The sequence below is a fragment of the Polypterus senegalus genome, chromosome 12, assembly GCF_016835505.1.
Source record: "Polypterus senegalus isolate Bchr_013 chromosome 12, ASM1683550v1, whole genome shotgun sequence".
NCBI lineage: Eukaryota > Metazoa > Chordata > Cladistia > Polypteriformes > Polypteridae > Polypterus > Polypterus senegalus.
In genome coordinates this window covers 52700192-52718398 of record NC_053165.1, presented here as the reverse complement: position 1 = coordinate 52718398, position 18207 = coordinate 52700192, and the positions used below count along the sequence as shown (strand labels likewise).

Sequence of the window (18207 nt, the reverse complement as noted above, 5' to 3'; positions counted from 1 at the left end):
GAATTACTAGACGCCGCATGACCAGCAGCATCGTACGTCAACGTCGCCGCCATATTGCGATTGGCACTGCTGTGGAGTGAAGTAATGAATAATTTGCTGCTTGGGATTGCACGCTCCAAACCAGATCCCGGGGGATTACATTTCATAGGTAACGCTGAACAATTGTTTTAGTTATATTTGGCCATTAACCTCAGGAAGCAGTGGGAGGTAGCCCTTGGACGGGATTTTGAGAAAGCTGTCCTGTGATGTGTGCTGTCCTAGTTTGGTAACAGATGCTGTACCGGCACCATATGATCAAAGCTACCACTTGCTCACATTAAAAAACAAAGGTGGTTTGATGATTCCTTCTGAGGGTACAGTCAAGGTGGTCAAAGTAGCTGAGCGTGTTATCTGACAGTCGACACTTGGGTAAGCTGTCAGTGTATCTTTGATCAATCAGTTTGTTCGGGCTGAGATTGGTTCAGATGATGCATTTTTTTCTCAAAGAGCACATTGAGGAAACACAGTTTGAAATTGACAACCATCATTTCATGCTCGTGTCTTTAGCTGTATCTGTCTTCCACAAACTAAGGCTGCACCATATTGCCAGACTGAATATTCTCAAATTGGAGGATCTGAGTGAGCGAGAGGGAGTGTAAGTCTGGAGGAGATCAGTGAGGTAGGGGGGAGCAAGACTGTGGAGAGCTTTAAATGTTAAGAGCAGTATTTTGTATTGAATTCAGTAGTGAACAGGGAGCCAGTGAAGTTGAGAGAGAGTAGGTGTAATATGTTCAGTGGATTTAGAACAGCAGAATTTTGAATAAAGTGTAAGCGATGGATATGTTTTTGTGGGATGCCAGATAGAATAGCATTACAGTAGTACGTGAGATGATTAGGGCATTATCCAGGACGGAAGAAGTCTGAGAAATGTTACTTATATGGGAGGAATAATAATATTTATTATAAATGGATATAAATAATTGCATTTAAACAGTTTGCCAAAATCTGTTGCAATTTAAATGATACTGTTTTAAACATTATTGTTTTTTCATCAGAAAACCCGGTTTCTACGTCTACCTGTATTAATTTAAATGGCACTTTTGCCACTTGCAATATGGCAGATGCACTGACGTATCGTGTTGACTGGGCAACACAGTGAATGCGGCGTCTATCTATATTTGTCTGTGGGTGCCCAGACGACTAAGGAGCCCTGGACGTCAGCACTTATGCCACACCCGGAGGTAGCTCATCAGGAGGCACCAGGAGCACATCCGGGTGGGAAAAAAAGGGGCCATCTCCCTCCAGTCATTAGCCGGAGTCCGGTGGAAGAGGACGAAGCTCCAAGGCGTGGCAGGCAGGACTTTTAAGAGGCCCAGATTTGAGGGTGTTTGGTGGAAGGACACTGGGTTGTGTGCAGGGCTATACGCACTGTAAATAGTATTGTAAATAAAACGTGTGTGGTGTTTGAACCATTGGTGTCTGCCTGTACTGTATGTACCAGAGCTGATCTTCCACAATATATACACATACACACACATATATATACTACACACAACTTGTAACGTAAGCCATCTAACCCGTTTATTGTGCAGTGCCCACTCTTGCCAAGTTTGTTTCATTTGGCTTTGTGAAAACTGCCCAGTCTTAATTCTCTGCTCTTTCGATGCTCACATTTCTGGACTTTCCTCCATAACTGACCTTATGAATTCAGATGTAACACAATTTTTCTTGTGATTCTAAATTACTGTTGGCTTTCTTTTTTCTGTGTCACTATGTAGTTTCTCTTGTCTCCAGATTAACAAAAAGCCACATGTCCATCACTTTGCTTTATAAATTTGCCTTCCCATTTAACAGTTCTACGACACCTTAAACTCCATATTCTCAAATATCACTCTTGACTATACTTTGTTCTCCTCTCTTGCTAAATGAATCTTAGCCTGGAGAGATCTAAGAATTTTTATTATTAATTGGTTTTCCAATGTTGTCTCTGTCCTGGGAGCTCCAGTTTCTGTATTACACCTTGTCTGAAGAAAGGACCCGAGTTGCCTCGACAACTTTTTTAGTTAGCCAATAAAAGGTGTCATTTTACTTGACTTGTCACTACATTCAAGCTCAGATATTTTCATTTCAGTTGCTGTGCTAACATTCCTTGTACCTTTCTCATTTTTACTTTTCTGAAATAATTTACTGATATTTGTTTTATCCATGGGCGGCACAGTGGGTAGCGCTGCTGCCTTGCAGTTAGGAGACCCAGGTTTGCTTCCTGGGTCCTCCCTGCGTGGAGATTGCATGTTCTCCCCGTGTCTGCGTGGGTTTCCTCCGGGCACTCCAGGTTCCTCCCACAGTCCAAAGACATGCAGGTTAGGTGGATTGGCCATTCTGTATTGACAATAGTGTGTGCTTGGTGTGTGGGGTGTGTGTCCTGCGGTGGGTTGGCACCCTGCCCAGGATTGGTTCATGCCTTGTGCCCCGTGTTGGCTGGGATTGGCTCCAGCAGACCCCCGTGACCCTGTGTTCGGATTCAGCTGGTTGGAAAATGGATGGATGGATGTTTTATCCATTCTTCTTTTCATCACTCTTTTGTTACTCTTCCATACTACTCTCTTAACCAGTGTTGTAACGGACATTGTAGTTCTACCAGAGAAGGGGCTACTATTTACTCCTTCAGTTGTGTGAAGATGAGAGCTCAGATATGAGTAGTAACAGCCTGTCAATGCACCCAATTAACAATGGCTAACCCTGGCCCTGTTTTACTGGTCTTTGAGTGACGGCTCACACTCATCCTCAAGTCCACAATCAACATCTTCTGTGAATGTTCATAATTAACATTGCCAGTGAATTACTGCAGCTATTTTCTCCCAAGACAAGGTAAAATTTCCTCAAGCTCCTAAAACCCCCATCTGTTCTGGCTGCCACATTGCACCACCTCTGTTGAATGGTGACCACTATTAATTAAAAGAAATACTGCATGAAAAAGATTGGAAAGGCTAACCAACAGCATCATAATCATTTGTGTGTTTCTTTATGCTCACAATATAGCAGAATATTTATTAAACATTATACAGTAAAGCAACCAAAAACAGATGCTGCAGTAACCTTACTGCCTCAATTCCCATCTTGGAACAATCGATACTGAAAACAAACACACACACACACGCTTCTTGAGCACATTCTGTTCATTTTCTTTTAAAGGAATCCAAAGAAATCTATGCAAGTAAAAAGAACACAAGTATGGAATACTCTGAAGCTCGGACCTTACCTCCACCCGAGGATTTAGCTTCATATCTTCTTCTTAGTTGGCACTTTCTTTTGCATCTTCTTTGGGTTTTCTTTAGACTTCGCTTCAGGTTCTTGTCCAAAGATTGTTTCAATTTTGTAGACTTAAATTAGTTAATTTGATTACATTTTTGCATGAACAGCAAATCAGAACTATACACTACAAATTAGAAAAAACGCGATTACAAAATGTAACAATCCCATATAGAGCAGGGATCTCAGACTCCAGTCCTGGAGGGCCACAGTAGCTGCAGGTTTTCATTCTAACCCTTTTCTTAATTAGTGGCCTGTTTCTGCTGCTAATTAACATCGTTTGAATTCATTTGTATTGACTTGCTCTTGAAGATTCAGAACCAGTAATTGTTTTTCCCTTAATTAAGAGCCAAACAATGAGATACAAAATGAACCAAAACATGATCAGCAAACTTTGACCATCCTACAATATCTGAAAATAAAAAAGGGTTGAGGTTTCAAGAATGTTGATTTGCTCAGGTCCCCAAAACATTAACAATGGTTTTAAAACAGTAAAGAAAAATATCAGCAATTTTGAAAATATATACCATTACACAATGAGACCAGCAACAAGCCATGCAATTAAAAGAAGTTTTAATTAATACAAAGCCTGGCACCTAATTGAGCAACTGGTTGGAGTGAAATTGGTTGGAGTTTGACCACATGACTTAAATCATCTGTTGGCTCACTCACTTCACATTTCATTTCATTTCTGCTTGGGCGCCCTTTAAGGAACAATTCAGAGGAACAATGAAAAAATTCAGGGGAACAAATCTGAAAACAGAAGAAGTCAATTAAAAGCAGAAACCTGTTACATTATTTAAGAAAACGGAATGAAAACCTGCAGCTACTGCAGCCCTCCAGGACTGGAGCTTGAGATCCCCGATATACAGAAGGGGCATTTTCATGATGCTAACTGATTTTCAAGATACCAAATTACATTAATAAAATTCTTTAACTCAACAAATGAAAACATTAAATCTGAGTAGGTCAAATACAATTACAGCAATCAGCAATTCAAATTATGACTTGTCAAAGAGATCTTCCTAATTTGAACTCTGATTAAAATTGCATCTCACTCCAAATGAAAAGTTCAACAGAAATCAATGCAGTAAAAGAATGAGAGATTTTTAACTTTAACTAGTCTCACTATAGTAAAAATTATCTGTAATTTAGAATTTGCCTAGCCAAATGACTTGGCAGTTCTCCACTCGTTTTTTGATCCTCATTTTGAGGACAGTATTGTCACCTCATTAAATAGCACTTTTCTTTCACTCGTTCAATTTATTCCTACTCAAGTCTAATCAAATCCAAGCAACTCAACCTGAAAAATATAGTGTACATTAATCAGCCAAGGACAAAATACTCCAATGTTTTCTACTGCACTTTATACATCTTCATAAACGATCGATGTCAATCAGTGTATATCTAAATACACATTTCTCATTTTAGTCATTTAAAAAAATAAGATAACAGGGCTGATCAATTTAGTAAAATCCATCAATCAAGAGTCTCAGACGGAACCCTTGCACAGATCCACAACACTTGAATATTGTTAGCAAAACAAACCCCATAGAAAGAACTCAGTCCATCATTGGGTATACCGCTCTTGAAGTCACCTGTTAAACCTTAAAACGCACGTCTGGAAAATGGGAACAAAAAAAAATGCCATTCAAAATCCTACAGGGAGGATACGCATAAAATATTTGAACATAAAATGTATGTAAACTATATTCTTTTAAATAATGACTGTACTGCTGCAGCTGTGTGTAGAATTACAGTAACTTATAAACCCATAATACAAAGTACCTTCTAGAAATAAGGAAACTGAGCACCAGAGCCACAGTAGTAGGAAATACTTGGTGTTCAACTGCCACTAAATGAGTTTTTACGTATTATATTATTGATAGAAATTGAAGTGTTTTGCAAACCTAGGTAGTGCAGTAGTTCAGATTGATTCATTTTACCAAAAACTAATTAAACTACCAACTTATTCCTCATATGTAATGAGAAATGAAGCAAAAGAAAACCCTTTTAGTGGCTGGGAAGATTAAAATGTACACTTATGAAGCATCTCAGACCACCTTCAGGCAGTGTTGGGGGTCTGAGCAGCCTTGAAAGTGTGTACTGTAATCTACTCTGGTAGCAAATAAAATGTGTTCTTTTGCTTCTATTCTTAAGGCATCTACAAATGGCTAAAACTGTACAACAGTCTACTTATATGCAAAGTGAAACAGCTCATAAAAAGGTGGCAGTTCATAATGAAAGGTGTCCAAGAAAAAAAAAAAAAAAATGGATTTGTTAGAAAAGGCCAAAAAAGAAAAAGCAATGACTGATAAGACCACATTCTTTAAGAACTTAATGGAGGAGCAACCATAGATTGAAATCTTCACAATAGACCGTCAAAGGCTACAAGACATGGGCTTAATATTAACTCTTGTTGGGAACGCACTGCATGAGTATTGGAAAGGGACGATTATGTCAAAGGGATTTGTTTGGGAGTTCACCATTACGCATACACTCAATTGAAGGGAAATATGAACACTTGATATTTTAACAATGATTTTTTTTATTTAAAAAAATCCTAATTTCAAAAATGTTTTCAAAATTCTTTATTAAATGTCCATTGTATTTATTTTAACCAAAGAGGAATGCATGGGGTTTTTTATATACAAAAGAAACAATCTATACGTTAACCAGAAGTAAACTGTCGGTTGAACCAAAACAAATGCAGAATAGACGAAAAAAATCTATGGTATCTCTTTATTGCCATCAAGGTTCATGTTCTCTACAAATATTAACCCTGTTTTCTGATGCACACACAGAAGTAAATTATCAATTTTCCACCTTACTCTGCAGCAATAAAGTCTATCAAAATAAAAGGAAGATAACCGTCCAGAATCTGGTTACTATTCTGAACAAAAATGGTAGACAAGCTAGAAATTTTACTTCCATAAGCAACAGAATACTGTCAGTTCTGTGTCTTGCAGGTTATACAGCTAAGATATTGTATGACTGTACCACATCACATGTGAAGAGAGTACTCAGCCAACCTGTGTGCAAATACTGGTTGGTTAGACAATCACCTTTTCCAGTCTTCTTCACTCACAAGAAGCAACTAAGCTCCTCCTTAAAACTATGTCAGAGTACGAGAAGCTTATGGAAAAGTGCCATGTGATTTATCCCTCTGGTGTTCTACACCCGATTAAAAAAAATAAATCAGACCCCTTAACACACCATCATCGGCGCAGACATGGACTGCTCCTGAAAGAAGCTTGAATGAAATGTTTCTGTTAACAGGAATATTTAGCCTTAGGTCAATGTTTGCGTTTTTAAAACTTAATTTCATGGGGAAATATGGAAACATGATATGGCACTCCATATCCAAAAAAAAAAAAAAATCCAACCACACCACAACATGCACTGAACTTGACTGCTTCTGTAGAAAATAAAAAACATCATCATCTTCATAAAAAGCAAAGAGTTCAAATGTTTCCTTCCACTTCAGCATACGGGGCGAAATGTAGAATAAATTCCACACCCAGTTGATGTGCCTGCATACATTTATATATACATATAAATATATATAAAAAAGTCAAGATTTTCACTTTGATGTACCAAGGGGGTAGGGAGGGAAAAGTCCTTACAGTTTTCATAATGTAAGAAATGTCAAAAGACTGATTTTTCTTCTTTTGTGTTAGTTTAGAAAAGGAGGGCACCCATGCTTCCAACTTCACTTTGCTCTTTCACAAAGATCTCAAAATACTGGTAGATGATTGTAACTGCCAATAAGATCCCAGTTCCCGATCCAATTGCACCCAGGAAATCTGCCATGACAGACAACCCACCAATGCAGAGACCACCAAATGCTGCTGCTGTAGGAATGTACCTGAAAGATAAAATTAGCTGTCAGCTTTGCTTTAACAAATTCTCACGTATTCAAAGGCCAGTGGCTACTAAATACGACATAACAACCTACTTTACTTCACGACAAACACACATTCAAACCCAATTAATTTATCAGATTTTAACTGTCTTCAATCTACTTTCTCAAGCAGTAGGAGGTAAACCATTCCTTTTTAGTGAAGGTTACTTCTGTTAACCACTTTCAAGATATAATTGATTAAAATGACTGAAACACAGTAAAGAAAATGAAACTGCAGCTGTGTGTTAATTTAACATCTGGTTACCCTTTAATTAAGTTGTCTTAAAAGAAAAAAAAAAAAAAAAGGGCAATTGATGAATATTAAATGCATGCTGTGCCTCCATAGCAAACGGACTTAAACATACTGCATGTCCATAAAAGAGAACAAGAGGCATTTTACACTCCATTTATATGGAGCTATCTTCAGAATGTTTTGTAAAATTTCTCAATTTGCTTTGGCAGTGTTCACATTTTAATATACATCAGATCAAATATTTCATACCACCTTATGAATCCAGGTAATGTGAAAAAACCTGATAAACCTTCCGGATTCAATAAACATTTGCTTCTCTATTCAAAACCTGCCCAAACACAGGCTTTCTGCAAACAAAGCACGTCAGCCAACACAACCAATTTTACCTCCTCTGACAGATTTGTCCTTTCAGCATGTCAGAATCCCCAGCCTCATCATAGACACCAACATTAAAGCAGTTTAGGTCTCCCCCCAATCAGGGTCTTTCCTTTTGAGCTGCATAAAACTTCCAACCATCTTAATGTTTCAGTTTACAAGAATTTGTAGTTTTCACTTTTCTTGTAACTTTTAGCTTTGCTTTTGATCAACAATGCTTTAGTTATTTTTATTAAAAAACATTACACAAGAGTCACACAGTTATCCAGAGTCAGGCAACTATACACCAAACTTCTGCTTGGGACGGTACAAGCTCATAGTAAACAGCAGTTTTAAATTTTGTCCTGTTGCTTTTTTCACTTAACTGTTTACAAATTATCAAACTGCCATTGTGATAAGTGCTTGCATTACAGTGATCGTCTAGATACAGTATCTACAAAACATTTATAAAAATCTAACTGTCATTTGCTTTAGGGTATTTTACAAATTTCTGAATATCTGAGCAATAAAACAGTACTTTAAGTACAATTACAATTAAAATACTTTTTTTAAAGGCACTAATTAATGTTAAGTCTAAGACATTTAATTTTGCTGTACCCAAACCATTAGGTTAATCTCTATCAAAAAAGCAAATGAATATAATGTTTAGCAACAAAGGGATATCTGAAGTTAGCGCACACAAGTGTGAGGAATATAGCAGTAGAGCCCAGGTTTACACAGTATGTCTGCATATATCGTTAATAACACTAGTGTCTTTTATAAGGTTATGTGAAACAGACTCAAATTAAATACAAAAACTAGCGCCCTTATGTAAGGTGCATTAAACAAGGAAATAAGCTCCCCATAAACCTTAAGCGTACATTGACTGGCTTAGCATACACATGGTTTTCTTAGACTGTTCTTATAGGCAACAATACAATTAGTCTTTCCTTTAATACCAACCTGTTGAGTTCATGGACCATAGATGTTTCTCTGTGGCCTCTCATAACCATCTGCTGTTCCTTTAATTGTTTTGCAACCTGTAGACAGCAAATAAAAAAAGAACTTCACATTGTAATCTAGTATTAAGTCAGGCAATATTTAATAAATCCCAATAAGGCCTATGTTAAACATAACTGGCATATGCAAAAATGAGGACATAACAGACCGCACTGTGTTCAACACCTTTAAAAAGCAATTTATATGTGGAACGTCACAGGTGGATGTTACAGTTCTTGCATTGTCAACTGGCCACTGTGTTTTCAAATTAGGCAGGCTTGATCATTTAGACCCAAGATAAAGACAGCTGTACTTTAAAACGCTTTTTAAAATATCAAACAAAGGCTCTTGGGTATGCCTAACTGTGAGCACATGGTATTACAAAAAACACAGTGCATTCAAGAGAAAGGTTAAGCAATAGCATTGCCCTGTAAACAGATCAGAGTATTTAGAAGGTAAATACCATGTTGTACTTGTAGCCTTTTTGTACTGTATCAAACCACATTTATAAGTTTAAAATTATGAACCCAGTCAGGGGAAGAAATGTGGTCCAGGTGTATATTCTAGGGCTGGTGAGTCCTGAACTGAAAGTTTTCTATAGGTCCCCAAAAAAATACAAAAATCTCATCTCCAACCAAACCTTCACAGAACTGGTTTTTCAAAATTTCATTTTGAATTTTTTTTTTAAAGTATATAGACCAATTATGGAAAAATCAATAAAGAAAACAAACATGTACACAACCTTCGGTATATCACCATTTACAAATATGTTTGTTTATACTGCAGAACAGAGCTTTAATATTCCAAATATTGAACTGCACACTTTTCAATTCATTACAAATGGTAAGCAAAGAATCCGAAATATTTTCAAGCATTGTTAAAGCAATATATTAAACAATGAAGCCTAATGAATGTAGTCAAACACTCCATTCCCAGTATTTCTGAAATAACAAAATGTGTTTTAATGAGCGGTATGTTTAGAGGAGAAAAACTGGGCTAAATACTAAGCAGATGCTCCTATTAAATCAACAGCAGCAAGAGTCTGCATTTCGAAAAAGACAAGAAACTGCTTTAAGTTAATGCACTGAACCAAAATCTGATCAGCAATGCATTCCTCAAATTCTGCACGTGTTAAAAAGGCATTAAAAGAAATTCACTTTGACTAGATTATGGTGAAAGCTCAGTAATCAAGAGAATACTTCTACAAGATTAAAGGTGAACACCTGAACATAGACAAAAATATCCAAACAAATGTAATTTCTCCAAATACTTATATTCTGTATACATCCCTTACAGTTTGACTGACTCTGCTACTGAAACATTTCAAGTTTAATTTCAGCAATATAGGTCAGGGAAGTTAAGACTTCATTTTGCATCATTACTAGAGGATGAATCATCAATATTTTAAGATTTTTCCATACATTGGATAATCCTCCAAATTTCACTTTCAATTTCCTTATTCCACACCTCTTTGATGCACTGTCTTAGCAGCTCAATTAGAAATCATTCTACCATTGAGCTGCTAGAGACTGACATTTTCACCTACTCCTTCCCAAAGTTGCATGCTCATAATGTACATATTCCCAGTGGGGGCTGATCAGTCTCGTGACCTCAGAATCCCTGCAGCGCCCCCCCCAGTCCTCCTGGCGCTGGATCTTACTTTATTCTTTGTTACTCAGTATTGCCTAATCTAATTTTTAGATTTTTTCTTCATCTTGTAAAGCACTTTGAGCTACATCATTTGCATTAAAGATGTGTTATATAAAAGTTGAACAGCAGCCACTTAAATAATGGGGCTGCTAGCAGTACCATACATATTCAAATTGATTAAATCACATAAATCACTCTCCTTGTATTAAATAAGACAAGACTTGAAGGCAATGTTTTATAAAGCATTAAATACATGAATACACTTTATGATGCTTTTAAGCCAACTCCCAAATCCACACTTACATCTTTAGCTGAAGAGCCAGACACCTCAATCCAAGTCTTGGAAAAAAAGGCACAAGACCCCAACATGAAGACAATATATATGAGAGCATGAACTGGATCCTCTAGAACAGATGTGAAAGATTCAGGCGGTGACAAGTAATAGCACAGACCACCAACTGGGTAGGCCCGGGCTGGTCCACCAGCAGAAGTGTCCTAATTAAGACAAAAATGAAATGTAGAATTTAAACAATATGCTGCAACACAGTTGCATAACAAAATATGACCCATATTTTTCTAAAGAAATATGAATTTATTGAACACAGTTCACACTGAAAAGGATGCAAAGTCTTGGAAACCGAACACTTATTACTACCTCACAATACTAGTATGTCAGTACCACTGTGCCATTCATGCTAACATCCAGATACACTAAAGTTTTGCTTTTTAGGGAACGGTTTTAATACACATTTTTTGAGTATCAATGAAAACAACATCACTGCTTTAAGAATGGACATTAATTTTACTAAGTAGTCCATGATAACACAAGACAAACATCTAGGCAAAACAATTCTTTATTCCTGATCATACTTACAGACCATGTTCCCAGTAGATTCACCAAGAAGTTTCCACTGAAGCGAGTGGACAACATCTGAGAGATGACATACAAGTTGGAAACCAGGGCAGACTGAAGGATGATTGGAATGTTTGAGGTATAAAACAGCTTGATGGGATAAGTGTTGTACTGACCCCTGTATCGGGCTGATTTAATTGGAAGATCAACCCTGAATCCCTAAATAAGACAATAAATAAATATTACATCACACAAATATATACATTTATCATGAAAGTATCAGTCATGTGTGAGAAAACAGTAACCCCTGCAGGGAAATGCTGCCTTGCAGGAACAATTCCCCCCATCTAACCTAAAAACAAGATAGGTGATCTGACTTAAATATAAATAGGTAATATGAACCGAGTCACAAAATTAAAGATATTCATAAAGAATATCTGAGTGGAGAAAAGATACTTTGATGGTCATATGTTTTTGTCAACAATCATGAATTTCTGCAGATAGTTAGGATTATAACTACTTTGGAAATCTATATATAAATAAAGTTGACCATGCCAATAAAAAAAAAAAGTACAGAGCCATAAAGCTTTGATAGTACAAACAATTACAGCTCATAAGAAAACTATTTTTATAGTCTTCACAGTGGAGTGCCTCTCTCTCAAGCAGATGTTTTTCAAAATAAACTGGAAGGCTAGTTCAGGTAAATTCAAATGCTAAGTTTAATCAAAATCAAAAAAAGATGCAAAACCCTTTTGAAACCAATGCCAATGACTGCACTATAGTATATTAACACTCAAATACTGTACAAAGTATTTTCCCAATATGGCACCCCCTTCCTTCCGCAGTTTCATACTAAGTGTATAAGATGTAAGTAGCTTCATAGTACATAGAGTAACTAGTAACTTACCTGGAAGTAAATAACCACAGCAAACACAAACACAGTAGCAATCAAATTCATGAGGTTAGGAAGGTTCTGACGATAAAAGGCTTCTCTAAGGGCACGGACTTTGTCTGTACGGGTTGCCAGGAGGTGGAACAGGGCGATTATAGCTCCCTCAAACTCCGTGCCTGAAGGCGGGAGACAGAAAAAAATACCGCACATCATCCACATGATCTCCCTCCTAATACTACAGCAAAACTAGAAACAATGTTAAGAATTTGGGGATTACCAAGGTTAAAAAAGGAAAAGCTTAACAAAAATTTACATTCATAACTGACTCTCAAAACCAGCAGTGGAATAACAAAGAAAATTAATTCAAACTAACAATGCCCTGACAAGATTTACAAAGCTCTACAGAACGATGAGGATGGGTGACAGGTTACATTACAAAGGAAAATTCAATGTCCATTGGAAAATTAAACAATGCCAGGGGTCTCCTCCTAACTGTCACACTGGTCAACTCCTTCCCTTTTAACTTTATTGAATACATTTGTCACCAACGCTTTCCAAGTCACAACTACATCACTTACAAAGAAAGACAAATACTAACTGCGAACAACTGCATCCCACTTCACCATCCTCCTAACCCAAAAAGATATTACTGACATACCTCTACCAGTGTTCACAGTGGTTGGGCTGAAAGCTTTCCAAACGATGGTCTCGCAGATATTGGTTGCAATGAACAATGAAATACCAGAGCCCAAACCATAGCCCTTCTGAAGCAGTTCATCCAGAAGCAAGACAATCAGACCAGCAACAAAAAGCTAGAATAATAATTTAGAAATTGTACATGTTAGAGCAATGTCTGCCATCTTTACAAAAAGAATACAAATATTAGCTGCAATATTTATCACCAACTTAAAGTACTCATCTTTCTATTAAGTATAAAACAGATCATTCTCAGGCAAAAATATAGGGCCATCAATGCAATAATAATGCAGTAGTTTATTCAGAATAAAGCAAAAATAAGCAACAAGACACAGTAGTCTGTTTCAACATAATTACAAAAATATAGAACATAAGAATTTATAAAGGATCATCTGGTCTTCCACAAGACACACAGGAAGATGTGAAATATAGTTTTAAGGTAACCACTAAATATTTCAACAAAAACAAATGTGACCTTACCTGGATGATTATAAGCAAGCAAATGCCAGCTCCCATTTCAGATGGATCTCCATACATTCCGGTCATGACGTACACAATAGCCTGGCCAATTGTAATGATCATTCCAAATACTAAAGAACAAACAGATCAACAGTAAAACTACAGGCAACACTGGAATAACACATTTGCTAATATAATTTTACAATAGAATAGTCAAGGTAAGGATAATGAACTCTAGGGTAGATTTCCACGATCTACACTTAGCATTTCCCAAGATGCCAGGTATTAAAAGCATGGCTGAGATTTACAGAGTTAATGGTCAAAGCTGAATATTCTGCTTGTACAACTATAAATATTAACTAGTTTGAGTAAAAAAAATGTATCCATTGTTCTCTATTTAAAGGTAACTAATTAAGTTCTCATGTACCTTTTTCAAATAGAATTGTTCACATGTACAGACTATCTAGTTATCGTCATAGAATCAAAGAGTGTAGGAGTACAACTACAGAAAAGAGTTTAAAAGAAATTCTAAAATTGTTCCAAACTGACAGCCTAATACCAAACAAAAGAAAATGTACTCACATTTCTGGGCTCCATTGAAAAGGGCTCTGTCTTTTGGAGTATCACCAACTTCAATGATTTTAGCCCCAGCCAGTAGCTGCATGATGAGGCCAGAGGTCACAATTGGTGAAATACCAAGCTCCATGAGGGTACCTAACCAACAAGATGCATTAAATATTTAAGGATGGTCATAAGAAAGATGCATCTCTAACTAAAATACTCAACATAATGATTTCCTGTTTAAAACATGCTCACTTTACCAAACACTGTGAAGTGAAAACAAACTACTTTAATTTTAATATCAGAATACATTTCACATAAATCATGTCTTAATCATACATAAACCAATAGAGAAAAAGTATAATTGTTTAATATTACAGTAAGATATGCCTAATAGTATCTTAGCAGTACTGGAATGTGATTGCATTTCCGTAACATTCAAAAGTAATATCTCAAAGGCAGGTAAACGGTCATAAATAACCTGACAGATGTGACAAGATAGTACCTCTATTTGATGCCAGAATAACTCTCATCCAGTAGAAGGGGTCAGCTGAATCTGATGACATAATCCCAAACAAAGGAATCTAGAAATGCAAGTTAATAAAAGATTTTAGAAAAAGTTGGTGCCAGTTATTCGATATCAAATTACAAGAGCCAGCACTAATAAATTAAATACAGATGCGAATCACCTCTGTCTTCAAGAATTGTTTTTCCTGGTTTGAAAAATGAACTACACTGGTTTACATGCAGAAACAAGGCATTAGTATTCCATCCCATTACTTAACCACACTGATGCATGATCGATACAGATGGAACTTTGTTCCCAAGGGAAAATCTGGCTTTTTACAAAAGCTCTTTAAATAAATGCATAAATAGGTATAGGTGTGTGTGTGTATATATATATATATATATATATATATATATATATATATATTATATATATATATACATACATATACATACACACACACACACAGGTCTGAACAGACACCAGAATAACTACAAAGCAAGAATATTAAAAAGAAAGAAAAGTTCTGACTTGGCTGTCACAGTGAGGCATTACACAGATGTATTGCTGTCGTTATAAAGGAACCCAAGTAGCATTTAACATACTTCTGCTAAATAATTTGTTGGATAAAAGTACTCCGCATCAGAGGCAGGATGTGCAGTATTGCTTAAAATGGTGCTCAGCTTTTTGTTTTTTTAATTCTCTCCTTTACTACTACCTCCAGGTGAAAATTTACAAGACATCAAAGGAGATTTCTTGCATTTTCTAGTAACTGTTGAACTGAAAGGGTGGAACAGAAAGTTCTTATAAACAGCAAATAGCAACTTTTTTCAGCACCATATTCAAAAGGCCATTTAAAGCCAACTATCTAAAAATCATATAATGAAATAGCCATGGTGCAAAAGACTACTAGAAACAAAACCAGAAACCCAGTGTTTTCTTAGTTAAGACATTTAAGTTTTTCTTTAGTTTAGCCATTTTTTTAATTTTTGTTCTTTGTTTTTATAGTTTTACAGCAATTAATGATTCTTTATATTACACACCAAAAATGTCCATGTGAACATAATTTTAAAAGTGGAAAAAAGGGTCTAAGCATTTGTGAAAATGAGGCTTAGTAGGAGAAAAAAAAAAAAAGCAGGGGAAAAAAAAATTGGTTACATACACTTTTATCTATACAGAGATAATCTCAAATAAAGCATAGACCTGACTGTAGATGAATACTAAACAAAATTACACACGAGTGACTTTTGGGCCAAATTCTCCATACCCCCATCCCAAAAAAAACGCACAACTCACCTGGCAACATACTAAGAAAATGAACAAGGTTATAGCGGTCCATAGTACTTTTTCTCGGAATTGAATCTTTAAAACAAAAACAAAACAAAGTCAGTAACATCATTATAGACTATTCAACAGCTGCAAAACACACTTGAAATTGTGAGTTATGTATTAAATTAAGTATTCTTAAACTATCTTAGCTTCCAGGCTTATAACCAATTTTAGATCACACTTAATAGGTTTCCACTGATATTGACAGTTCTGTTATGCCTGAAAGGAAAACCAATACCTAAAGTAAGCAACATCAATATCTAGCTGCATTTTTTTTCATTGTAGTTCCAATTCTCACCTAAAGGAAGCATTACAATATTTTTTGTTTTAAATACCAGCAAACATGGGCAAAAGCAAAAAACACTTCTGCTTTTTGGCATTTTACCACTTACAAAAAAAAAAAAACTCTAGGTATGGTTCTGTTAATATCTTTTATGAGAAAATAACTAGAGATCAATTTAATTACGACTAAATAACTGACTCAGTGACATGGTATAAATTGGGCTTGGGAAATAACACTCATTGAGCAGAATACTATCATGCTCATGCGGTGTCCACCACAGGAGAACTCTCTCAAGACCTTTAGACATACTGTATCTATAAAACACCCCTGAAATCAAACAATGATTTTAGGATAGCCTTTGTATCTTTAAATAAAAGTGAGCTATTGCACATGGTTTCCAGGCATAATTCAAGTAATCCATGTATCCTTGTAGATAACATCCACAATGGCTACCGAGTCACCTTTAGCAGTTACTATGTCAACATATTTCCATTTAAGATTTAAAATTCCAAGCACACAATTTCAGTAATATTTCTACTATTTTCATAAAGCGCCAGAAATATGGGTTTGCTCCGACTACAACCTGTTAACCAAAAGCCAATTCAAACAAATCACTGCTTTTAACTTGTTTACAGTTCAAAGGCTTCATGCATTATGACTTAACCTATGCGTCAGTATTAACTTAAAATGTAATCCAATTAAAAGCAAAAAAGAATGCTACTTACTTTTCTTTCTGGTTTCTGAATTTCTGGTAAAACCGCACAAAACGGCTTTATTACTTCTAAGAACTTAACTATAAAAGAAGAAAAAAAAAACAAAAAACATTAAGGACGAAATCCCAGGGTCTCCTGTGACACAGCCTGCCCCGAAGTGTAAAGCAGACGTGGCACTCAAGTCTTCACTGGAACCTCACTATTCCAACTACTAGCTAGCCCTGCCATATGCATCTCCTCTTTAAAGAATCGCTTACAAAAACTGGTCTAAAATGAGCTGATGCGTTTGTTGTTTGAATGTCGTGCTTTCGGTCTCGAAATATGTGAAAATACCCAAGTATGCAATACCTGACTTCTAACACATAAACGCACATTCAAAAACAGTAAGCCTTTTAAAGTTATTACCGCTTGATTAAGTCATTCGTAAAATTTCCTGTCCTGTCATTAACCAAATAACGCCAAATACCCCACCTAAATCTTTAGGTTTTAAAATCACTGTATGCAAAGTGACCATATCCAGATCGACAGGAATGATTACGTCATCATTATAGGAAAGGGGTAATGATAATTAACTTTACATACTAAATCCTGCTTTTTCTTTCATCACGACCATTTGGGCTAATAAATACCACAATTGCTCTCATTAACCACCATTACGGGGGTTTTATGCAAGTCACTACTTTTGCAAAACATCACTGTCACCAGCACTACACTGCACTGCGCTTTCCAATACAACCTATACGATATGAATCGGCAAATACCTAAGAAAATTAAGGATAACCCACGCGCCACTACCTAGTGACTGTGACCAAGGTTAAACCCGACAGTTTGATCCGTCATACAAGCGGACTACAGCGCTGAAAAAAATATACAAAGTGTGACATTTAAAACGTTATTTCAGTACTCGAACATTCGTTACTATTTTTCCCCCCAACATAAAAATGGCCTCCGTCCTCATTCAAACACAACAGGCCGCATCACCAGCTTGCGATAAAAAATCATGCCGTTGATACTTACTCCCCATGGCGGCCTAGCTATAGGTCACTGGTCCCGAAACGTTTCAGAAGGCACCTCTCGCCTCCGGCTTGGACTCGATGTGCTGAGCTGACCGGCAGCTACTTGAGAAGAGAACACCGATAAAGACACGTCAACACTACTCAAGGTTCAGCCTCTGGATAAACCACGTCAGTGCGGGGCGGACTTGCTTCCGATACGTCTCTGTGCACCGCCCATTGGTCTTCCGTATCCGGTGCGTGCATGTGCGTGCGCTCGCGCGCTTTACTACGTGCACGATCTTTATGACAGACGTTTTCGTGCGATAGTGAAAGCACGCGCAAATCGTATTGCAGGAGCAAATTGTTCCCGCAAGATAGTTTCCCCCCTATTTATTTTTAAACAAGTGTTTATCGAGTTCTAATATAACAAAATGTCTTTATTTAAGAATTACACTAACTATTTTCAGATG

The 18207-nt window shown here is 36.6% G+C and overlaps 1 protein-coding gene across 1 annotated transcript; it reads right to left on the bottom strand.

Moving 5' to 3' along the window:
- Positions 1–5864: 5864 nt before the first annotated feature.
- Positions 5865–17981, bottom strand: sec61a1 (SEC61 translocon subunit alpha 1). Its single transcript, XM_039771272.1, has 12 exons — positions 17760–17981; positions 16755–16822; positions 15714–15779; positions 14415–14493; positions 13931–14062; positions 13370–13479; positions 12852–13005; positions 12209–12369; positions 11323–11520; positions 10752–10943; positions 8763–8839; positions 5865–7156 (listed from the first exon to the last, which is right to left on the bottom strand). Exons 1-12 carry the CDS (start codon positions 17764–17766, stop codon positions 6970–6972), a joined length of 1431 nt encoding a protein of 476 aa, XP_039627206.1. The 5' UTR covers positions 17767–17981; the 3' UTR covers positions 5865–6969.
- Positions 17982–18207: the final 226 nt, after the last annotated feature.

Excerpts from the sequence above, each read along its gene's own strand:
- sec61a1 (XM_039771272.1), bottom strand. Across the intron at positions 14,494-15,713 it reads TTTTCTTAGTATGTTGCCAG|ATTCCTTTGTTTGGGATTAT; the intron begins GTGAGTTGTGCG and ends TTGCATTTCTAG. Across the intron at positions 12,370-12,851 it reads CACTGTGAACACTGGTAGAG|GCACGGAGTTTGAGGGAGCT; the intron begins GTATGTCAGTAA and ends TCCCGCCTTCAG.